Source organism: Ptiloglossa arizonensis, chromosome 5 (genome assembly GCF_051014685.1).
Source record: "Ptiloglossa arizonensis isolate GNS036 chromosome 5, iyPtiAriz1_principal, whole genome shotgun sequence".
In the NCBI taxonomy this organism is placed as follows: Eukaryota; Metazoa; Arthropoda; class Insecta; order Hymenoptera; family Colletidae; genus Ptiloglossa; species Ptiloglossa arizonensis.
In genome coordinates this window covers 21,255,117-21,278,666 of record NC_135052.1, presented here as the reverse complement: position 1 = coordinate 21,278,666, position 23,550 = coordinate 21,255,117, and the positions used below count along the sequence as shown (strand labels likewise).

At 35.5% G+C, this 23,550-nt stretch overlaps 1 protein-coding gene across 2 annotated transcripts in view; it reads right to left on the bottom strand.

Moving 5' to 3' along the window:
* Window positions 1–23,550, bottom strand: part of Vari (MAGUK p55 subfamily member vari) — a 51,130-nt gene that overhangs the window by 4,407 nt on the left and 23,173 nt on the right. Inside the window, exons 1-5 of one of the 2 annotated variants that reach the window (XM_076310958.1) lie at window positions 18,868–19,140; window positions 10,144–10,440; window positions 6,075–6,311; window positions 2,678–3,152; window positions 1,015–1,349 (exon numbers count right to left, since the gene is read on the bottom strand). In XM_076310958.1, coding sequence (XP_076167073.1) covers window positions 1,015–1,349; window positions 2,678–3,152; window positions 6,075–6,311; window positions 10,144–10,341 — 1,245 coding nt within the window. In that variant the 5' untranslated portion in view covers window positions 10,342–10,440; window positions 18,868–19,140. Of the gene's footprint in view, window positions 1–1,014; window positions 1,350–2,677; window positions 3,153–6,074; window positions 6,312–10,143; window positions 10,441–18,867; window positions 19,141–23,550 lie in introns of those variants that run through there. The other variant, XM_076310957.1, reaches the window with a different exon arrangement.

The following is a 23,550-nucleotide window of genomic DNA, read 5'->3' as shown; positions in this document are numbered from 1 at the left end:
TCGAGATATCACGTCGTAAAGCGGGAAAATTGTTTCTCGGTTCTTCACGTTTCCGTTTGATTCGAAGAGGCCAGAATCTCTAACGGGGAGCCGTTACCGGGGAATTTGTTTGCGATTCCCGATCGTCCCACGCGAACGTAACTATAAGCGGGGAAACATCGTTTAGAAGAGATAATATTTAACTAGCTTGTTGCAAACACTCGAATTACCGAATCGCAAAGTTTTGGCTACCGTTGCTGCTTGTTTGGGTAACTTTCGAAACGGTGACGTTGTTTCTTCAAATATCATTGCTCGAATATTTGAATATTTCGCGGGCTTTGTTTGATTATTCGAGTGTCTTCCGATTTATCAAAACCGTTTCATGGGCGGTTCTGCTCTTTTGTCGTAAGCGTGCAAATCTTATCTGCGACGATACAATAGAAAAGAAGTTAACAATTGGCGTGCAAGATCAGCAAGTTGGAAATTCAATTTTATTCGAAGAAATTCCGTTACGAACGACACGATAAAAGTTTATCGTTTATCAACGAATAAATATTGTTTCGAATGATTGTTCATTGTGTGAAACAATGTTAGCCACTCTCCGAGATCGTGTGTAAAAAGTTTCGAACTAGTCGCATTATTTATAGAGTCTCTAACGCTGTTACCTTCGATAGAGATAGAAAATTCAGAAGTGTGGGTTGCCGCGGAATGAATTGGCCGTTCAAGGTCACCGGGAGCGTACCCCCACCGAACGTCCCCGTCACTGGAAGTGACCTCGAACGAACACTCGTAACCCGCGACGAGCCAAAAATCGAACTATTTCGAACCTGAAGAACCAACGTTACCGGTCGGAAGTTTCCCGATTGTTTCAATAATAATGCCGAGCCAGTACGAAATGTTTAACGAAAAGTTTCACTCATGGAAGGTAGTTGCATTCTCGACAACATTACTCGTACGATTCATAGAAAAAATAAAAGAAAGTAATATTCTTTATATTGGTAAAAAAAAAAAATTATTCTGGCCTATTCTAATTACCGTTAAATTTCGACTGCTCGCCCCGGTCGATCTCCCAAGGTCGTACAAACACTTCAATTGTTCCATTCCCGGCGCAGCTATGAAGATGACGTACGGCATGAATTCCGTACTGTTGTGTAGGATTTTCAACGCGGCTGGACTACAGTCCAGAACGCACATTTTTCCAGCTCTGATTAGGTCGCGTACAGAGTCCAGTTTGGTGCCATACAAATGGCCGCCGTGCTCCCCGTACTCGAGATAACGGTGCTCCCTGATATCGGTTTCCATCGCTTCGCGATCGGTGAACCAATAGCTCTTGCCGTCTTCTTCGAGCACTCTGGGTGGTCGTGATGTGTCTAAATGTAAAAAATATTTTTAAATTGTTAATTCACGATGCAAAACGATAACGAGTGTAAATGTAATCGAGATTAGGAATTTTTCTGCTCTGTTTACTCGTATGTGTTCATTTTGTGAATCGAAGAACTCGAAATGTGGACCGATTGATTTTTTTCACTTCGAAAATTATTCACGTGGTACCGAACTTACCAACAGTTCGATGGATCGCGTTATATTATGGAGTTGTTCGGAAAGTTATTTCCTTTTCCAAAATGGAGAATATACGATTTAATAAAATGTTTATACACTCTAAAAAAATCGTGTTTCATTTTCACAAAAAAAAAAAAAAAAAAAAAAACGAAATGACTTTCCAAACAACGCAATATATTATGGATAGGTAATATTGTTCGCTCAAGGTTAGTCTCAACATGTTAAGCTCTACCCCCACTTTTACGCTATTTGTAGTTTGCCTCTATATTTAAGAGACGGAGAATATAGTTACAGGTTCGTATTTTATGATTCTGATTAGTATCAATTTCACTTTTCAATTGACAAAATGTTGGAGGTTGTAAGTTACAATATATAAGTCCGCTATGGACAATGTTATATTTCTGGCAATTATATTCAATGTAGTGTAAGTTATAGTCAATAATTTTCTATAAGTAGGAAATAAAATGTATTAAATAGACCAAGTGAATATTCTGAACAATGTGTCGTACATATGTCACTGATCTGTACTTTATTCATTTACGAGAATATTAAGTCAAAAGTAATCTTCGTACACGTATTGACGCGTGGTAACGATCGTCTTAAACACAGTGAGTGGCGCCAAGAGTCGAGGGGCGGAGTAAGCGGTTAGAGTGGGGATAGCTGTGTGACTGACCTTCAGCGGTCAATATTTTCTGTCTGTGGTTACCTCACAGTTTACGAAGCTGAATATCAGAATACCCAAACAATAGTTTCTAGTTCAGAAATGAATAGCGATTTTTCAATTGTCCACATTTGTCAAACTACACGTTTGACGAAACATGTTACATATTATTTTACTCGTCAAATTTTCGTCTATGTATATTTTACTTCGATTATTAATTTCTTTTAACCTCAAAATTTTCTGCAACTGAAATAAACCTACAATTTGTCGGTATTCGTTTTAATCGATTAAAATTTTATATGATTATTTAAATCTACCGTTCATTTGTGAACTATCTAGAATCCTAGTGAAGTAGGTAACTTTTGAGTGACTTTAGTATAAAAGATATTTTATAAAAAAGGAAGTACTTTCGTATTAATTCTTCCACTTTGTAAATATCTTGCAAAATGTTGATATAAAATGGATTACGATTCTTACACGGAACGATGGTGCCAAACTTCTCAGGATCGCTGTTGATCAGCCTGTTTTTCAACGTCCTGCGACCAACACCTCTCGGACCAACGAGAGCCAACGTCTTGCGCCTGAATGGCGGCATTCTGGCTACTTCTTCGTATAGAAGTAGTTCTGCGCCATCGAACTCGCCGTTTGATTTCGATTGGTACATCTTCCTCTTTTTCTTTTTCGAAATCCTGGTCCCGCAGATGCTGATCTTGTGAACAAAGTCTGCTTCGGGTGGCACGAACGCTTTTCTTCGTTCTTCGAGTTCCAGGGATGGGATGAGACCAGGTGGACCGAGGCCATCTCCTTCCACTCTTCGAGCTTGCCACCAGTTTGGATCTGCTTGGTCCACGATCTGCAGCACGTCACCTTTCTGAAAGGGCAGTCCTATCTCCCTACAAGGTAGCAGGGTGTCTTCTGACGGATCATAGTCGAAGAGTGCCCTCATGTAACACTGCAATGGAAATTATTGAGGGTAAATTTCTAAAACTCAGAGTCCATTTTTAGATGGATGATTCACCACTTAGGCACTATTATATTGGGTCATTTCGTTTTCCAAAATGGAGGATATATCATTTGATAAAATGTTTATACACTTTAAAAAAATCGTGTTTCATTTTTACAAGAAAACAAAACGAAATTACTTTCCGAACAACCCAATAATTACACACTATGGTTCTTCTTTTTAATCTTTAATTGCATTGTGATCAAGGATTGGGTAAGAACAATTTTAGAGTCATCTACTTGCTCTGTAAGTTCTATCACTAATTTTAGCTTTGAGTAGCAATTATTTTACGTTTGGATAAATAATCGAGACATCATTTTTTTTTTCGAAAAATAGAATGAAATTCGTACAATGGAAAATCTTTTTTTTTGTAGCCAATGATATTTTGAAGAATTGAACAACCGATGTGTTAAATTGTGTATTTTGACACTTATTTCGTTTATCACTTGATCGCTATTGACTTTTAGCGTTTATCATCTTTATACTCACGTTTCACTCTTTTTGATCATATTGGTCGACACGAGTTTGAATTTTTGTTTATTTCAAACGGAATAATTTACCCTTGACGAGGTTAAAGTTGAAAATGTTTAAACAAATCGCACGAAGCTTGCAAAGATCGTATTCTCTATAAATTGATGTTCCCGCAAATCTTAAATTGTTTCAAATAATTGAAAGATTTTTTTCGAGATCATTTATTTTTTGAAAATGACGCTTTTAACATCTGTTTCTGGGTTCCAACTTCGAAACATACTTTGCACCACATTTTGTGTATTTTTTATGCGAAATGTTCCACGATTCCCGGATCGTGTTTACTATATTAATATTTCGTTTGCAATACATTTTCATTTTATTGTTCGTAAGATTTACTTTACGTTTCTCTTTGTACTACTTATTCTTCATGCCAGTGCAGATTGTGTTTTGTTCCATCTCGTTTTAGATTTCTTATGTGTCGTTTTTACATGTAGTTTGCAAAATATTTGAATGTTTACGTGTACGTTTGCTTTTTTATTTTCTAATGTATTTTATAACCGTTCCGTTCAGGTTTCTACGCTTTACCAATTTTCATGTTTCTTTTTTCAATAATACTTCCCATTCATTTGTTTTGTATATTGATATACATATATCGTCGATTATTTAAGGGACTAATTTTACACAATCATCCGTTTCACATTTTCTACGACACTTTTCACATCTAGTTGTCCCTAAAATTTTGTTTCTCTTCTTGAATTTTTTATTCAATATTTACTGTAAAATTTGACAATTTAGCGCGCATTGTAGTTAAGTCTGTTAACAAACGCGTTCCCCTAATTCGAATATCCTTCCATATTCAATTTACGTTGCCATTTATTTACCCGCAAACACACGAGCGTATGCAAGACGCAAAGTGTTGCTTCATTTGTTTTTTCAGCATCGATGTTATATTTAGAACACTGATCAAACAGCTCAATGTTTGGCAAAATTTTATCAACGATTTGTAAAGACTCGTAGCCTTAAATCTAATTGCTTTAAAAACTCGTGCTGAGAGATTGCTTGCAAGTTGCAACCATCGCCACGCGTCTTGAATGGCTGCCTTTATGTTACGATTGCAAAAACTTGGAGCGAGATGGATTCCATTAAGCCATGATCTATAACTATGTCTGATTCCAGCTAAACATAAATTTCCGATTCTGTAAACACTTTCAAACATACTTTTATATCTCTATAAACCTATACCAGCATCATTATTTTAAGTTTCTTGCTATAAACGATGGCCATTTTGAATACTGACCATAAATTCAACAGAGGACACCCGGCTGAAGAAAATTAGTACTGTTCGGTTATTTATTTATAAAAATAAGTGATATTATCAATTGACGAGGATTAAGAAAAGATCTTGTTTAATTTCTAACACGAATGTATTTTTCTATACAATTTTACTTTCATCGAAGAAGTATACAAAAATTCCTATTTTGTCTATCGATTTTCAAAAACTGTATCAATTTTATTACAATTTTACTCGAAGTGTGAAATAAAATACATTTAGTTAACGAGGATTTTTTATATAAAGATTTCTTCAGAATGATTGTACGCCATTTGAATTAATTAAAGGGTCTGTGCAAGTGACTTTTGTTATTCTATGATTTAGAAGCTCCAAAGTGATACATAAGTTAAATATTGAGTATAAATATTACTGAAACAGGACATGGATAATTGTACAGAAACAGGGGTGACAATTTCTGCAAGAATCGAGATTCAAGCATCTATCGAGGTAACTAATCCGATAAAGAAGTCCTACTACCCCCACTAACTTTCCCCCACTACTTTCGTTTGTGCATCTATCGAGGTAACCAATCCGGTAAAGGAGTCCTACTATCCCCACTACCTTTCTCCCACTATCTATTTCTCATGTTTGATCTCTCACTCGTGTTTCAAGTGAAAGATATAAACACCAAGTTCACTCACCATTCCTTCTATCAGTCACCACAATGCAATAGACAATGTGCAAGTATCGAGGTTCTACTCTACATCACATCAAACGTCTAACATTTCTTTCATATTTAGTTTTTAATTCTCATTTCTTAACTTTAAAAGATTTTCCACTATCCCCACTACCTTTCCTCCAGTATCTATTTCTCATGTTTGATCTCTAACTCGTGTTTCAAGTGAAAGATGTGAACACCAAGTTCACTCACCATTCCTTCTATCAGTCACCACAATGCAATAGACAATGTGCAAGTATCGAGGTTCTACTCTACGACACAACAAACGCCTAACATTTCTTTCACATTTGGTTTTCAGTTCTGATTTCTTGACAACTTTAAAAGATTTTCCATTTAACTTATAAAATCCTGATGCATCTCAAATGAAAATGTGGGATCATCAATGACTCACCGTGGATTTCAAAGGACGGTTGGCATCGATGGCTATCCCAGGTGCCAGTTTCAACGTGAGGTTCTCCTTAGCCTCATGAATGGCTTCCTGGAGCTCTTCGGGGTTGCGAACGTCCTTACCGTTCACCTCGAGGATCACCTCGCCGGACCTTAAGAGTCCTTGACGCGCAGCTGTGCTGCCACCTAGGATCCTGGCGATGATCAAGTTGCCAGATTCATCGACCTGCACTGTTAGACCCTGTGCACATACGAACAAGTGAAAATAAACGCGATCGGATGAAGTGTTCCTGTCGAATACAAACAAATCGTTGTTAACGCGTCGAGGGAATGATAAATTGTTTCTCTCGAAATGAATATTGATTTTTCGAAGCGTTCCTTGGAAATGTGAATACATTGGCAAAATACTTTTGCATTTCGTTCGAGATCAGACAGTTCTAGATCGATGAAGTTTTGTATGGTAGTTTTTATCTTGTTGGACAATGTTTGATCATTTGTTGATAAGAGGAAAATAGGATTCGGATTGTGGACTTGTATTTTTTTGTGCTTTTTTATGGTTTAATAATTATGTATTAGGAAGAATTCTAAATTTAATATTGCTTAATTTTAGATGACAATCTGAAACTACAATTTCTTCCAGGACTATACTTTTCAGCTCCAAACATTATACCATTTTTACTGAGATATATTTACTAGATCCTACATGAAATGAAAAATGTTTGTGTTCACTTTTATAAAAATTGTTCCAAAAGAGTAAAACCAACTTTTTATTGCTCCACATTTTTGTCGTTAAATAGCCACTATCAAAATCTTCTTCTCGATACTAATTGTAAGTTTCCTTTGAATTATTTATAAGTAGAAAACTGTTCAAACGAACAATCGTGTCTCGATGAATCACAGGTTAAACATTTTTTTCGCACATACGAATCAAGATCTCTGTCAGATTCTGCTCTTAACTACCAAAGAAAGATCGACAAGAGCAAATAAATCAAAATTTCTTAGCATTTTTAGTTTCTTCTTTTACTGTGAAGATAGATCAAGATCTTTTTCAGTTACTTTGGATAACTTTCAACTCTTTCAAACAATTTTTAACTCGTGTTTGTTCTCTTTCTACAAAGATAGATCATCATTGACGTTCCACTAAACCTTTTCAATTATTTTGGATAACTTTCAACTCTTTCAAAAAAATGTTGACTCGTGTTTGTTCTCCTACAAAGATAGATCATCATTGATGATCCACTAAACCATTTCAATTACTTTAGATTCCTTCAAACAATTTTTAACTCGTGTTTGTTCTCTTTCTACAAAGATAGATCATCATTGACGTCCCACTAAACCTTTTCAATTACTTTAGATTCCTTTCAACTCTTTCAAACAATTTTTAACTCGTGTTTGTTCTCTTTCTACAAAGATAGATCATCATTGACATTCCACTAAACCTTTTCAATTATTTTGGATAACTTCCAACTCTTTCAAAAAAATGTTGACTCGTGTTTGTTCTCCTACAAAGATAGATCATCATTGATGATCCACTAAACCTTTTCAATTACTTTAGATTCCTTCAAACAATTTTTAACTCGTGTTTGTTCTCTTTCTACAAAGATAGATCATCATTGACGTCCCACTAAACCTTTTCAATTACTTTAGATTCCTTTCAACTCTTTCAAACAATTTTTAACTCGTGTTTGTTCTCTTTCTACAAAGATAGATCATCATTGACATTCCACTAAACCTTTTCAATTATTTTGGATAACTTCCAACTCTTTCAAAAAAATGTTGACTCGTGTTTGTTCTCCTACAAAGATAGATCATCATTGATGATCCACTAAACCTTTTCAATTACTTTAGATTCCTTCAAACAATTTTTAACTCGTGTTTGTTCTCTTTCTACAAAGATAGATCATCATTGACGTTCCACTAGACCTTTTCAATTACTTTAGATTCCTTTCAACTCTTTCAAACAATTTTTAACTCGTGTTTGTTCTCTTTCTACAAAGATAGATCATCATTGACGTCCCACTAAACCTTTTCAATTACTTTAGATTCCTTTCAACTCTTTCAAACAATTTTTAACTCCTGTTTGTTCTCTTTCTACAAAGATAGATCGAGATCATCGAGATTCCACTAAACCTTTTCAATTACTTCGGATTCCTTTCAACTCGTTTACGTCTCCGGTTCACGGAGACACACCAGACACCCCCGGGAGACGCCGTGGATCTCGGGTATCCACGTGCTGCGGCGCATGGATCGCGATTGCGGCGATAATAAACGTTTCGAATTATTTATGAACTGCATGCGGCATTTCCGTCTTTTCTTCGCGCGAACGCGGCGGGTTCGATTCTGAATGAGAATTCTCTCACGTGACGGGATGGCGAGGCTCTAAAAGCGGATCGGCTACCGAGAAAGTCGCCACGGACGGTTGTTTCTTTGTTGATCGCAGAACGTGCCTTCTCGTTCGCCACTTTCTTCGTTTGCCAGCGAGTGAACGATGCCGAACAGAAATATAAACACGTTTCTAAATATCCACGCGGCGTGAACCGGCGTGGAAACTTCACGCCGACGTAGACATTTTCAAGCTGTCAAACTCGCCAGTTCCCGAACCGGACGATAGAAATAAATAAAAACACAGCTGTGATAACCTCGATAAGTGTTACCGCTCGTGTAAACTCAAGCGAGTCGAAACGATATTACGAACGATTTTTATTGTATAAGGTGTCACGTCCTACTTCACCACTTTGGGAACGAAGAAACATTATTTGTTTGGAAGGTGTAAATATTGTAACGAACGAACACATTTTTCGAAGATTGTATTTTTTTTGAGATTTCAAGGTTAGGAAATATTTTTTTTCGATATTCTTATCGTCGTGACGCGATGGTCAAGTGTAATCTAGTAATTATTGAATTATACTGAGTACGAAAAATACAGAGGTGTATGGGAATAGATGTAGTTAATGAAATAATTAAAATAGAGAGTTATTGTTTCAAATTGTCTGAACACGATCGTTTGAAATTGGAAATTTTTATAAATTTTTTTTTCGTAATGTCATTGATATTACTTTCAAGCAGTTAAAATGATAAAAGAAAAAATATATCTCTACAGTTGTTAAACCCCAATGATCAGTGTATCAATAGAAAGATGTGTTTAAATTATCCACAATTTTCTATACTAAAACATTCTTCCTGCACCTTTTTGAATTGCAAGATTTTCGAAAATTTTTTGAAGTTTTTTCATAGTGATTTTACAGTGATTTCGAGAAATATTGATTTTTACAGTGGTTTCATTGAAAACTAGGTTTTACAATTGTTTATGAGAAGCACTAAATTCTACACTGATTTTATGGAACACTTTAGATTATTATACAGTGTTTTCATTGAAAATACTTAGTTATTATACAGTGTTTTCATTGAAAATACTTAGTTACTATACAGTGTTTTCATTGAAAATACTTAGTTATTATACAGTGTTTTCATTGAAAATACTTAGTTATTATACAGTGTTTTCATTGAAAATACTTAGTTATTATACAGTGTTTTCATTGAAAATACTTAGTTAATATACAGTGTTTTCATTGAAAATACCGGGTTTCACAGTGTTTTTATTGAAAACACTGGGTTTTACATGGGTTTCATTAAAAACATTGGGTTATTATACAGTGGTTGCCTTAAAAACACTGTATTGTACAGTAGTTCCATATAAAATACTGAATTATTTCACAGTGATTTCACATAAAATACTTCATTATTTTACAGTGCTTTCATATAAAATACTAAATTATTTTATAGTAGTTCCATATAAAATACTGAATTATTTCATAGTGGTTTCACATAAAATACTTCATTATTTTACAATAGTTCCATATAAAATACTGAATTATTTTACAGTAGTTCCATATAAAATATTTCATTATTTTACAGTGCTTTCACATAAAATGTGAATTATTTCACAATGCTTTCACATAAAATACTTCATTATTTTACAGTAATTCCACATAAAATACTTCATTATTTTACAGTAGTTTCACAAAAAATACCGTGTCATGTACCGGTTTGATTCGGTTTGGATGAAATCTTACCAGTGGTTCGTCAGGCTGTCTCCTCAGCCCGACCATCCTGACGGCTTCCGTTCTCTCGTTGATGGGCATCGTCGGTGGTGGTGGTTGGGGCTTCGAAGGTGCCTCCTTCCGTTCCACGACGGCGTCGTGTGTCTCCAAGAGCGCCTTCAGGTGCGAAGTTCGTAGTAACTGTGTTAACTCGCGAGCGTTCTCGTTCATAGACGTACGGAGCGCGTGGCAAATCTCGTCGACGATGTCACAAACGGACGAGCATACCGGTTCCACGTGGAGAGGAGGATCCTCCAGACGCTCCTGAACCTGAAACAGTCACGAGTCCCTCAGTGGAGTCTTTCGAAACTGGTTTGTCGATCGGAGCGCATTTCGTCCGATTCGACGAACGGGTTCGAGAATCTTCGTGTCTGGTTTTTTATTTTCGAAACGTTTATCGTCAAAAATTATCCTCTCACGTTGGAGAATCTCGATTGGATCAGTAATAATAATAATGATCGGTAAAAATAATTTTAGCACAGAAATGTCTTCCTTGAGAATACGTGGAATTTCGTATTTATTTACTTTAGATCAATTTTCGATATTTATTTCTAATCGGTAAGAATAATTTTTGCACAGAAATGTCTTCCTTAAGAATACTTGGAATTTAGTATTTATTTACTTTAGATCAATTCTTGATATTTATTTCTAATCGGTAAGAATAATTTTTGCACAGAAATGTCTTTGTTGAGAATATCTCGAATTTCATATTTATTTACTTTAGATCAATTTTCGATATTTATTTCTAATCGGTAAGAATAATTTTTGCACAGAAATTTCTTCCTTGAGAATACGTGGAATTTCGTATTTATTTACTTTAGATCAATTTTCGATATTTATTTCTAATCGGTAAGAATAATTTTTGCACAGAAATGTCTTTGTTGAGAATATCTCGAATTTCGTATTTATTTACTTTAGATCAATTTTCGATATATATTTCTAATCGGTAAGAATAATTTTTCCACAGAAATGTCTTCCTTGAGAATATTTGGAATTTCTTATTTATTTACTTTAGATCAATTTTTGATATTTATTTCTAATCGGTAAGAATAATTTTTGCACAGAAATGTGGAATTTCGTATTTATTTACTTTAGATCAATTTTCGACATTTCTTTTTATAATTTTGATCTCCGAGGAGATTTAAACAAATGGATGGAAATGTTGTGTTTGAGTTTCTTTGAACGAATATTATCTATCGATTGCTTATTCAATTAAGGTGTGCTAGGTAAAGTCCAAATGATAATTCTTTACGTAATAACTTATCAATGAATTAAACAACCGAGCAAAAAATGACTGGTTTATTATTTCGTGAAATTTCAGTATATATCCCACCGTTGAAAGACTGTGTGCATTTGTTGGCCCTGAGAGCAAATGATCTCGAATTCCACGAAGAAGTCGAGCGTTCATTCGATAGTGTGTTTTTGGAAATTTTACAATAATAATTAATAGGAACTTTAAAAATACACTTTCGGTACGAGAAACATCTAAATATATGAATTCTGAATAAATATGTTAATTTATTTCGAAGGAAGTAAAAATGCAAATTCTATTCCAAAAGTATCGAATCAAGAATTTGTATTTCAATACTAAAGTATTTTACATCCAACTACTAACATTTATAATTTTCTCCTCTTCCTTCTAAACATCTTCTATTCATAGTTTTATTTTCTAACAACTGAGATGAACAGATAACAAAAGATTACGATTCAATCGATCAAAATATCACTAAAGATCAATTTCTCTAATTTTCTTCCATTATTCACTTCTTTCTACATTCGATGTATTATTCCAATTTATTTTCCAACATCTGAAATTAACAGGTAACAGGACTTTACGATTCAATCGATCAAAATATCACTAAAGATCAATTTCTCTTCTTTTCTTCCATTATTTACATCTTTCTACATTCGATGTATTATCTCAGTTTATTTCCCAACATTTGAAATTAACAGGTAACAGTAGTTTACGATTCAATCGATCAAAATATCACTAAAGATCAATTTCTCTAATTTTCTTCCATTATTCACTTCTTTCTACATTCTCATGTATTATTCTCCAATCAAAGTTCCAAGTCGTTACCGAAGAGTTTCATTCTTATCCAATCCGAGGTACCACCACGAATGCGAAAAGCGTTAAAAAAATGTTCCCATAATCAAGTTTCCCGATTAATCCTTCTTTCGGGTTAACGACTGATCGAAGCGGGAGTTTGTACAACACCTACACTCGAGTTTCATTTCGTTCCACGGTGTTGGTGTGTATGGTCAAACCTACAAACAGCGAGCGTAGCCGTTGCCAGTTGTGAAAGTCGAAACGGGTTTCCGCGTTAAATTCACCGTACGAGGAGCCATGGTTGTTCTTTGTCCTTCCTTTGCCACACAAGAGAAACTGAACCTCTCAAGCTGGATCAACGGTTTCTCGAATACCGCGCTAACCGATGGATTTGAATTTTCATTGGGCAAGAAACGAGGAAACGTTCACTCGACATTTTTTTACAGATTTACGTGCAACTTCTACAAGCGAATATTTATTTATACTCCTGGAGTCCAAAAGACGTTCGCACCGGTACAACGTACGTTGGTCGATTCACAAGCGAAATGAAAATAAAGTTTGCGATTGCAATCGGATTGTATTTATTTCTTGTAAAAATTACGAAACACTTTTGCAATAATATTTTGAACGATCTCGACCTACGATCAGGTATTAATTCTGCGTGGAGAACATACGAAACTATGAGTGTATACAAAAAAGTGTTACTCACTATATGATGCACAGATCGAAAATAAAATTACAAAAATAAACGCGAAATGTGCAATTTGAAATTTAAGTGACTATTTCCTTTTCTTTTTTTGGGAGGTTCTTATAGTTTTGTAACCTTCTCGGGTAAAATTAATAATCGTTTTGGATCGAAGATGTTTAAGCATTACATCAAACGCTTTTTGTTAGTTCGATAAAAAAAAAAAAAATACTTGGATAACAAGTACAAGTCTTACGGTAACCGAATGTTTCTTCAGAAAACGAGTTAAAAACCGAAAGAATAATAATTGCTTCTCGATTGGAGTTTCATATAAATAATTCACACTAATACAAACGCTTTTCGGTAATCGTAGAACCAGAAAAAATATATAATTACGACAATGAAAGAAACAAATATCAAAAACACATAAAAGAAAGAAACATTGACAATTGAAGAACGAAAATTGAAAATTTGTTACTCGACACGATAAATCGGTCGAAGATGTTTAATTTTGTACAGTAAAATACCATATTTTTAATTTCAGAAGCACGAGTAACAATTCTATTTCAGAATAATTCTAAGACGATTATTATAAATTTATCACAATTTTCGTGTAATCATCGAAGTCAATTCTTCAACGAAGAATGTTTGGAAGATCGATGCTCCACATTTCTCAAGATTTTGTTTCCAAGAATTTGATATATCGTAGTAAACGAATTATTATTGTTTCGAGTATACGATATATACGTCAACATATTTTTTTTTTAACAAAGTGGTCACCTCGTACAAAATGGAAACGACGCGAATTTTTCGTGGATTCGTTGACCAGGATCGTCATTGTGCAACGATGACCCAGTGTCAACGAAGTTTGATTGGATTAGCTTCGACCACGTAAGGCCAGTCTACTCCGCGTTCAACCAGCCAATATGCTCTTACAACAATGAACGAATAATTACGAAAGTGGGTCGTTCTCAGCGTTTCATGAGCCACCTTCGAGAATGCTTAATACCTGAGCACACCGATGGGAAACGCGACACGGTGAACAATCTCTCGAATACTGCGTGGTATAATGTCGAAAGAGACCAACCGTTGCCATGATCGAGGAATCCTTGCAGAAAAATTATTCAACAGCGAGGTCTACGTTCGAAATCGTGTAGACGAAGGATACAATCTGATCATTTTTAGCAGAATCTCACAGATCGGTACTTCCTTTCGACGTTGTCTTGGAGAATCCAGTGTAATCGAATGTCTCGTAAATTAAAAATATCGATCGATATTTTGGACATTTTAAATAGAATTTTATACTGTGATGTTTTATTTGAATTATTACTCGGGAAGTTCGTTGCTTTCGATGTTAGATAAATTGAAAATGAATTAGAATCTTGGAAGCTTTGATCAGACTCTCGTGGAACACAATCCATTTTTCGTATCTGTGAAAATTGAATTTTTTGAATTTGTATATTAGCATTGTATCCAATCTATTGTTACTGAGAAAGTATTGAATATTAAAAAAAATGAATAGGTGAAGGAACGAGTTCTCTTCAAGAATTTTCTGATATGGAAATTGATACAGAATCAAGTATTTACCGAAGGAAAAAACACTAAATCGAGAAACTTTAGTTTTTAACTTTAGAGAATTTAATAATCTTTTCGAAGATAGAAATTTTCTAAATTCGCGTATAACGTTCAATTGAGTCACTTTGAAGTGTCTATCGCCGAAAGAGCACTCGAATTATATTCAAAATTAATAACAATAAAATTAATTCAATTCAATAGAAACGTAATTTAGTAATTTTCACCAGAGTCGAATCTAGTAAAAGAGCACTCGAATTATATTCAAAATGAGTACTAATAATATTAATTCAATTCAATAAATAAATTAATCAATTCAATTCAATTCAATTCAAGAAATCTACTAAGTTTCACCAGAGTGGAATCCAGTAAAAGAGCACTCGAATAATATTCGAAATTAAAAACAATAAAATAAATTCAATTCGATAAATAAATCAATTAATTCAATTCAAGAAACGAAATATACTAAGTTTCACCAGAGTCGAATCCAGTGAAAGAGCACTCGAATAATATTCGAAATTATTAACAATAAAATAAATACAATTCAACAGAAAGGAAATTTACCAAGTACCACCAGATTCGTAAATTGAATTCAAGAAACGAAATATACTAAGTTTCACCAGAGTCGAATCCAGTGAAAGAGCACTCGAACAATATTCGAAATTAATAACAATAAAATTAATTCAATTCAATAGAAACGTAATTTAGTAATTTTCACCAGAGTAGAATCTAGTAAAAGAGCACTCGAATTATATTCAAAACGAATACTAATAAAATTAATTCAATTCAATAAATAAATCAATCAATTCAATTCAATAAATAAATCAATCAATTCAATTCAATAAATAAATGAATCAATTAATTCAATTCAAGAAACGAAATATACTAAGTTTCACCAGAGTCGAATCCAGTGAAAGAGCACTCGAACAATATTCGAAATTATTAACAATAAAATAAATACAATTGAACAGAGAGGAAATTTACCAAGTACCACCGGATTCGAATCCGACCCGTACCATTGGATATCACTCCGCGAAGTGATCGTGGAAGACTTCCTACCATCGGGGTGAATCATCATCGAATCATTCGCAGCGGTGCATGTGCATCGCAGATGGACGAGCTATTTCCACAGTTCGACGTTGCACCATCGATTATGGATTACGCCAAGCGGCGCGTTGAAATCGCCGTTAAAGATCTTTCGATCTTCGAGAACTGGCGATCAAAAGGATCCACGAACGCATGATTTCTGATCATTCGGTTCTACGCCCACGCGATACTTTCCTGAACGTGTGGAATAAATCAGCGTCCGACCACGCGACATCAAAGAACGTGGCCGACTTGTGTTCATGCCTCAAAAATCGAGGAAACGGAATATAATTTACCGAGATGGACTGCGAATGATAAGTCGAATCGGTTCACCTCGTGAGTAAAATTAAACTCGTGTTTCCGTTACTTGTTTCGCGCTATTTATCATAATTCAAAATTACCGCTCTCGATTTGAAATTCTTGCGATAGATACAATCGATCCAGAACTTCGAAAGAATGTATATGTAAAATTATTCTGGGAATAGTGTATGCGTAGAAAAATTGATTGTTAAATATTACAGAGCGTGAGATCACGTTTATATATATATCTAATTGTATAAGATTTTCGTTTGTAAAATATTCGAAGAAACATCGATGATTGTTATCAAGCAATTGTGTATAATATTTGCATTCATTGTCAATCCGAATAGACGAAAATACGTAATTGCTCGTTCGATCGTTTTTACCTTTGTTAATTTAATTTTACACTCTACTTGTAATATTTAACATCTGAATTGCATACATGTAGATTTCAGGTACACGCTTAAATTTTGTTTTGAAAATTTAAATTTGGGTAAGTTCCAAATTTTGTCGAACGACAGGATCAATTTTCGAACAATGTTAACATAGTCCACTTTTGTAATCATCGACAGATACACAACTGTGTTCTAGTAATCGTTTCTCGAAATACACAATCTCACATTCTATTATTGTGTAATAATAAAACCGGAATATTTCTACATTTGTCGTAAAGCTATTATGGAAACGAAGGCGTAAACAAACGACAGGATAAATTTTCAAACAGTGTTAACACAGTCCACTTTCGTAATCACCGATAAATATACAACTGTGTTCTCGTAATCGTTTCTCAAAATATACAATCTGATATTTTATTACGTAACAATAAAACAAGAATGTTTCTACATTCGTCGCAAAGCTGTTATGGAAATGAAGGCGTGGACAAGTGTTGGGCAAGGTTCACCGCGAACGAAATCAAACATTGATAACCAAACGTATGGTTGTACGTTTAATTAATATTCGTACGAAACAACAGTGACTGTGAATAAATTATGTGGCATCGACGGTAGTACGAGTCGGTGACTCTTTGCACAAGAATTCAGGTACTCCTTCGTGTATCGTAAGACAGTAATTACCATAGCCATTAATTACACCACATTTGTCACGGGAACAACTCTAGAGCAGCCGGTGTTCAACGGACGTTACGGTCTATAATGAATTCATCCGTTCTTCTGTGACGTCCCTGAAAGCTGTCACGAAACACGCGAAGATCGTTGCTATCGAGTGGAAAAAAAAATATTAGCAACGGTCGTTCGTACGTGTAACAGTAACGAGACGTTTCGTCACACTGGATCGTTCGGGAAGTAATTTCGTTTTCCAAAATTGAGAATATGTAATTTGATAAAATATTGAAAAAAATAAAAAAGTCTCTCTATAAGCTCTAACAAAAATCGTGTTTCATTTTCACCGAAAAAAAAAAGAAAACGAAACGACTTTCCCAACAATCCAATAGCTATCATCGAAATACCACAGTTGCCAATGTTCCTCGTACCAGACACGGAGTGGAGATCAATAAATTCGTGACACACTATGCTTTGACTGTGAGAGCTCACTCGTCAAGAACGGAGCAGTTCAATCACGACGCGTGAAAGAAACTACTCAGCAATCGCGTGCCCCCCTATTTACGAGAGAGTAGACATCAGGATCGGTTCGAAGACATCAGGATCGAACGTTATTGAGACGATCATGTTTCGAATTCTTCGATGCACGAGAGCGAAACCTTTCTCCATGAGAATTCAAGGACAATTCCAGTCGAAACGACCATCTTGAGTACTCCCTACTCTACAGTCACGAAAACTATACACAGAGCGAACCGATACACGTTGAACGGTCCCCTTTGGTAGAGCCAAGAGAAGATTCTCTTGATATTGGAATATCCAATAGTTATTGGAATTCTAAGTTTGCTACAATTTAAACGAAGATCGTTTACGTGGTTGGTGTAGCTAAACGAATCATCGATCGAACTCACGGTCTTAGTAGAATTCAAGTTGGAGGGTGATCCGTAGAGTCACTTAAATTTTTAACAAAAATCCACTATCGTGACGCACGAGTAACCAGACGTTAAAGTGACCAACCAGCAACTCTTTGCTTTCACTCGTCGAGAGTAGCTGGATGCAAGTAGACGAGAGGAGCTCTTAGAAGCTTGAATTCACTCGAATTTTTAACGAAAGTCCACCATTCGTAGGGCACCAAGAACCAAAGAGATCAACTCGCGCTTTCTCTTCTCTTGAGTGTAGCACGAGTACCACTCGTAGAAGCCCTGAACTCACTTCTATCTTTAACAGAAATCCACCATCCGCGGGGCACTGAGAGGCCAACAGACGAACCAACTCGCGCTTTCTCCCCCCCTCTCCCTCCCCCTTGAGTGTGGTTAAACACAGGTAGAGCCGAGTACCTCTTCCCGAGAGAAGTCCACTTAAATTTTTAACGAAAACCCACAAGACACACTAGCAAAGGGACCAACTCCATCGAACAATCTCTCTGGCTCTCCAGCTAGGCCAAAGGCAAGTCGAGAGGTCACCTGTCAGGTGTCCTGAATTCGATTCTCCCTGAAAAATCCACGAACACCCAGCCAAAGTGACCAACTCCCTGCTTTCTCTCCAAGAGTCTAGTTAAACCAACAGAGGTGTCCCTTGTGAACTCGCTTCAACGTTTAACAAAAAAAAAACAATCCGACACCAAGAGCCACAGAGTCCAACCGACCAGACGCTTTCTCCCCCCGATTATCCCGAACGTGGACAAGTGTCTCTCGTAATCCTGAATTCGTTCCGATTTCCACCAGAACCACCGCCATCAAGTCCCCAGGTGACAAGCAAGCCAACGATCGTCACCATTATTGTTTTTTCACCGTCACACGTGTCCAAGAAACGACAACAGTGTCCCGCTTCGGTGGATTTTTCGATCCAGCGGGTAGCAGGTTCCTCCGTGGGATAAAAAGATGTCGTGTATGGAAGTGGGGGGCCTGGTTCCGTGGAATCGAGGTCCGGGATCGGTGTTCCTGACTTACTTCGGGTCTGGAGAAATCGTCGTGTCCCAGAGGTCGCCCGTCTACTCAGGTAGGACGCTCCTTTTTGGAGAACGTGTTAACCTGGTGTCCTGGAACGACTGCGGCGGTCCGTTGGTGAGCTCGCTAGGCAGGTTCGGTGTATTATCGATCAGACAGGGCCGTGAGCGTGCACTTAGTCGGAATACGTTGGGGCAAACGCACCTAGACGACGACGATTAAAGACTTTTGCTGAACCCGACACACCGTGTGTTGCTGCTTAGGTAAGCGGCGTCAGAAAACTGCCGCGCCTACTGACGTTTCTTTCGTCCCCACCTCGCCGGACAGGCCGTTCGTTCAGGCTGTCTGACTGAAACAGGTGGGGGCCCTTCTTCGGATGGTATGCAACACTCCGATACGGTTGCGCGCAGGGCCGTCTACACGCGATTCTAGCGCGGGGGGGATCCAACGTAATTCGAATTTACGTGGACGGATCGACGAACCGCGAAATATCTTATCAGATATTGGACGCAGGTGACAGAGGTTACGGAACTGGCCGCGGTGGCGCACTGAACGGCCTCGGGGAACTCGCGAGCGCGGGATATTTAAATTTTTTAGAGAAGAATAGTTTGTAAATATTGCAAAATTTTGGACGTGGTTTTTCTCTTGTATTGATAGATTTGTACTGTTTTTCTTTCGTACCGATTGCAAAGATTTTAAATACGATTTCGAATGTTGAATGTACGAATACTTGTACGATACTCGATGGTATTCGATTTGAGTAATTTTAAAGAGAAATAATTGCCGGTACAAGTAAAAGTAATGTTTGAATTTTGAATTTAATTTTAGGAAGTGTCTTTTAACGGGAAATCGAAATTAAAATTTTTGGCTTTATATTTGAAATTAAATTTAATATTTGTCTGTGGATTTAGAATTTAAATTCAATTGTTGCTTTCGAGAGTTGGTTTTTTCATTTAAAATTCAATCAAAGGAGAGCAAAGGAAATTGTATTTCTTACTTATCGTTCTCAGTGAAGAAAAGAGCAAGAGAAGGAAGTTGTGATTGTAAAAAATTACAAATCGTTATTAATTACATTATTTTGACTCAATATAGGAATTGTTAAGTATTTCTTTTGGCTTGGAATTGACGTGAAAGTATTGTAGAGACACTGAGCTTACCGCGAATAGGGAACATTTGAGAACCTCTGTTTTATGATAATAATAAACCCGAGCGGGGGAATGTTTATCTGTAACGGCATCAACTGAAAACGACTCAGCGGAAATTAATGAAACTTTACGGTTATTTTCTCAAAGAACCTCGTCAGTTTTAACGAAGATTTAATTTTGAAATTCCAATTAACTTCTGAGTGATTAATTACAATATCTAAAAAAGTATGAAAAATTTGACATATTTTCCACTAGGATCTAAACGATTCAATCGAATTAACATGCTATACCTAAAAAATAATTTATATTATCCAAGTGTAGTAAATGTAATAATTTATCCTAAATCGAGGATATAACCCTCATTGAATTAAGTGTAATTTAGTTAGTTGGATATCTTACTTTAATTAATCGACTTAATCGAGACGATTAAGGATCATTAACAATTTGAAATATTTATCGCGACATACCGTTGATTATCGATTTCTAACCTCAAAACTTTGATCGACTTAATGGAAACGATTAAGGATCATTATCAATTTGAAATATTTATCGCGACATACTGTTGATTATCGATTTCTAACCTCAAAACTTTGATCGACTTAATAGAAACAAGGATCATTATCAATTTGAAATACTTATCGCGACATACCGTTGATTATCGATTTCTAACCTCAAAACTTTGATCGACTTAATGGAAACGATTAAGGATCATTATCAATTTGAAATATTTATCGCGACATACCGTTGATTATCGATTTCTAAGCTCAAAACTTTCTGTCGTTCTACAAGACCATTAGTCGTACCTCCATCAGTTTTCAACACCTTTCGTCTTACTATCCGCGACGTGAAAGATAGCACATCTAAGCGGGGTGTAAACACGTAAGCGTGAACGTGCCTTGTCGCAAAGAATGTTAAATATCCTAGGTGCACTGTCCAACAGGGGAGAGCGGGGTGTTCTGATACTTAAGCATTCCGATTGCGTAGGACATTCTTGTACGAAAGCGCGCACACCTTCCCCGGATGGCAGACTTTCCTTTGTTACCCTTGGAAATGGCAACTCGTGGCTTGAAATATTTCTCTCTTTTACGCTTTTATCGCGAACCCTATTCTTCTCCAAATCAATCGAACATTTCTTTCTTTAGATATTTATTGTAGTACATTTATGTATGTAGATATTTATTATAGTACTTTTATATATGTGGGTAGGTTTTGTAGTACTTTTATATATGTAGGTAGGTTTTGTAGTACTTTTATGTATGTAGATATTTATTGTAGTACTTTTATGTATGTAGATATTTATTATAGTACTTTTATGTATGTAGATATTTATTGTAGTACTTTTATATATCTAGGTAGTTATTGTAGTACTTTTATGTATGTAGATATTTATTGTAGTACATTCATGTATGTAGATGTTTATTGTAGTACATTTATGTGTATAGATATTTATTGCAGTACAGTATAGACATTTATTGTAGTAGCTACATTCATGTATGTAACTAATTATTATAGTACATTTTTTAAACATTCACCAAATTGTTTTCAAATGCTGAGAATGAAAAAATAAAACACTGTTACGTGCCATGTGTGTCATACCACTTGGTAAGAGGTCAGTCGATGACGCTTTGTCACAGTTCGTGGAGAGATTTCTCTGTTCGTGACGCAATTAACTTGGATTACGATAACAACAATAATAATACATAGTTATCGCACCAGAGTGATATAAACCATGATTTGTGGAATAAAGTAAAATATAATATGTAGAAGCGGAGGTAAATAGTTATCGATCGAACTCACACGTGATCTTAAAGGACAAGAGATTTTTTTTAAGTGATCATTGTCCTGACGATTAAAGAAATTGTGGTAGAGAGTTTCAAGTGCAGACCGACAACAATTATAAAATCCTTCAAGAACTTTGCTTGCAACGATCTTTAAAAATGAACAGCAATATGTGTCGTTGCTGGTGAAGAATTATGGAAGTATGCAGGCAGGCAATTGAATGAATATAATAGGAAGGTGTAAAAACTGGTTGCAGTCATCGACACCGATCCGTTTGTCGATCTTGCGACACAGGTAGACCCTTCTCAGGATACACAATAATCCGTTACGCGATACAACGGGATCGTATGGCTCCGATGTTAAAGACGACTATCGTCGATGAAAGGTTAGTGAGCTCCGGGTCAATGGAAATCGATGGAAGTTTCAATGACAAAAAAAATGAAGTTAATCAATTTCCGACAGGAGGAAGAAATTCTGCGTTCAATTCTCCAACTACTTGTCTCTGATCCCCCTTTGTAATCGTATTCGATTCACGTTAAATCGAAGAGTCTTGCTCGAGGCTCAAGGGTTCAAGAAAACATCACGTGTGGCGAAAGGCGTGTGTGACCTCGCGGAACTATTCAATTCATACGAATGTTGACGATTCTACGACTCTAAGAATACGAGAGAGGGATCTATGAAAGTATCAGATATCTACAACGAAACGAAAGGAGGATTTAGCAGTTTTGAATCTATTGTGCTTAGAAAGTTATTCAAAAATACCTCTTAATCAGTGATCATGTTCTATTTAGACGAAACTGCAACGATATAGATTAACTAATAATACGAATTAGTTTTTTCATGTACACGAATCACATGATATAAAAATGTAGGAATCTTCCAAAAGTATTCTAGATCGTTCACTCTAAAAATTCACTCAACCTGTACAAAGTTTTCATAATTGTACATATCTATCGACGTTTTAGAAATTCGATAATTTTTCATTCAATCAAATGTTTCGAATAACGAATAAAAGATAAACTTTGTATTCGTAATAGATAAATAAAAAGTAGAATCGAAATGTCAGAATAAAATATTTCATAATGGACAAAAATTCAACTGTCCAATCGAACAAAGAGCACGGGTAGCTTTCCATCTGTTACTGGTTGAATAAAAATTGGAATTGAAATGACAAAATAAAATATTTCACAATGGACAAAAATTTAATCGTCCGATCGGATAAACGTTACGAATAATTTTGAACCTGTCGAATAAAAAATAAAATTGAAGTGGCTGAATAAAATATTTCACGATGGACAAAAATTTCGTCGTATAATCGAATAAATGGCGCGAGTAACTTTATGTCTGTATCAAATAAAAATTCAGATTGAAATGACGGAATAAAATATTTCACAATGGACAAAAATTGTGTTGTATAATCAAATAAACGGCGGGAACAACTTTTCATCTGTTGCTGGTTAAATAAAAATTAAAATTGAAACAATAGAATGGAATATTTCACAATGGATAAAAATTTGGTTGTATAATCAAATAAATGGCGGGAACAACTTTTCATCAGTTACTAATTAAATAAAAATTAGAATTGAAATAATATATTAGAATAAAATACTTCACTATGGACAAAAATTTTGTTACTTAATCAAATAAACGGCAGGAACAACTTTTCATCAGTCACTAGTTACATAAAAATAAAAATTGAAACAATAGAACGAAATATTTCACAATGGATAAAAATTTTGTTGTATAATCAAATAAACGACGG